General features: G+C 52.5%; 2 protein-coding genes across 2 annotated transcripts; one reads left to right on the forward strand and one right to left on the reverse strand.

Annotated features, from left to right (window-relative positions):
- Positions 1-31: 31 nt before the first annotated feature.
- On the reverse strand, positions 32-225 carry PV08_12102 (uncharacterized protein; the record flags this gene model as incomplete). The annotated part of the gene is made up of 1 exon (XM_016386409.1): positions 32-225. A coding segment is annotated over one exon (192 nt), but the record flags the coding sequence as incomplete, so codon positions are not given.
- A 183-nt stretch (positions 226-408) lies between these two features.
- PV08_12103 (uncharacterized protein) lies at positions 409-1,303 on the forward strand (the record flags this gene model as incomplete). The annotated part of the gene is made up of 2 exons (XM_016386410.1): positions 409-468; positions 524-1,303. 2 exons carry the CDS (start codon positions 409-411, stop codon positions 1,301-1,303), a joined length of 840 nt encoding a protein of 279 aa, XP_016229863.1.
- Positions 1,304-1,571: the final 268 nt, after the last annotated feature.

Genomic DNA, 1,571 nt, shown 5'->3' on the forward strand with positions numbered 1-1,571 from the left:
CCAATCTGGTTGGCAACCGAAAGTAGATTACCTCATCGTGGTCGGGGTGGTCTGTTGATCCATGATTTCATTCAACTCTTCCAGATATTTCGCGCCCTCGATCTTGCCCTTGGGTTTGGCCTTGTCCGTGGTCTTACCCGGCGTCTTCTTGTCCTTGGCCTTCATCTCGGTCAGGTTGCCCTTGGCCTGGTCATCAGCACCCTTAGCTTTCTTCGTGTTCACCATTTTGGTCGACAGGTATGGCTGGCTAGTGCAAACGAGCGCGGGCGCGGCCTAATTTCGGCATTCACTGGATTGCAAAATCGCACTGGTGTGACAAGACCCTCGCTGGAAAAGTACCATGACTGCGTAAACCGATCACATCCTCACTACGAAACGTCTCAGCATACAGGTGTTGATGTTATCACGATGGACTGGCGCACTGTATTGGCAATTAACGATTGCCTAAGTACGCTGGTATTGTCCAAGGTCAAACGCCGACTTACACACTGCCGAATGGAACGTTGCTGATCAAAACATACAGACCGCCTATGTCAACAATCTTCGACGCTTTCTCAGTGCCCCTGCCGAAGCCGACAACGAACTCCCACGGATCAACACCATTCGCACATATCTACGGGTTTTGAATCGATCGGGCTCGAGCGAGGCAACCGAGCTCTTCTCTCGGGACGAGACGTTTCGACGGCTACAAATGGGCCTTGCCACCGAAGAGCAGGACCAGGTGAATCGACAATTACAAACATACCTTGCGATCTTTCGGTGGCGATGCCCCTTTGACATTCTCCACACTTGGCAATTTGACGGCGTCAATGCAGACCTCGCGGTGCGCGCTCGACAAACATTTTGTCCTGGCCAGACCATCAAGGGGTTGGAGGGCAGGTTGGTGGAGGCACCTGAAGAGGCAGTAGAGCAGCAACGCCAAGCTGATATGGTATCGAGTATTGTGGAGTCAGAGCGATTCGGGCAGACATTCTTCATGACCTCGCTTGCTCGCTTTGTCAATCATGCCTGCGATCCGAACGCGAAACTGGTCGTCCGTTCCCGAAGATATGTCGATGTTGTCGCAATCAAGGAGATAACACTAGGCGAGGAGGTCACCGTCCACTACGGATCGGGCTACTTTGGATCCGATAACCAGGAATGTCTCTGTCGGATCTGTAAAGCGCCATCGAGATCGTCACGACCGGTGCCATGCTCACACTGCGGTTGGGAGGGAGAGGATGTGGAGTGCAGCAGTGCACCGTGCTCGTTCTGTGTTCGCCACTTTTCCATCTATGGTAACCCGTGGCCAGCAACAACTTGACTTTTGCACCACCATCATCACTGTGCCAGGTGATGTCGACACTTGACAACGAGACTGTACATACAAGCCCGAGTGGGCGAGAAGAATAGGCAGAATTGCATCATGTCGAGACTATGTTTATTCGATTTGCTCTCCGAGACTCGTACCCTTCTTCATCATGGTTGTATGTAGCTGAGTCGTGTAGTAAGTGTCCGTAGGCGTAGATCAGGGTTCATTTGTTCGTCATGCGTCCCGGTCCCGACACTAGACCTTGTTCCGGCTCGCCTTG

Source organism: Exophiala spinifera, assembly GCF_000836115.1.
Source record: "Exophiala spinifera strain CBS 89968 unplaced genomic scaffold supercont1.21, whole genome shotgun sequence".
In the NCBI taxonomy this organism is placed as follows: Eukaryota; Fungi; Ascomycota; class Eurotiomycetes; order Chaetothyriales; family Herpotrichiellaceae; genus Exophiala; species Exophiala spinifera.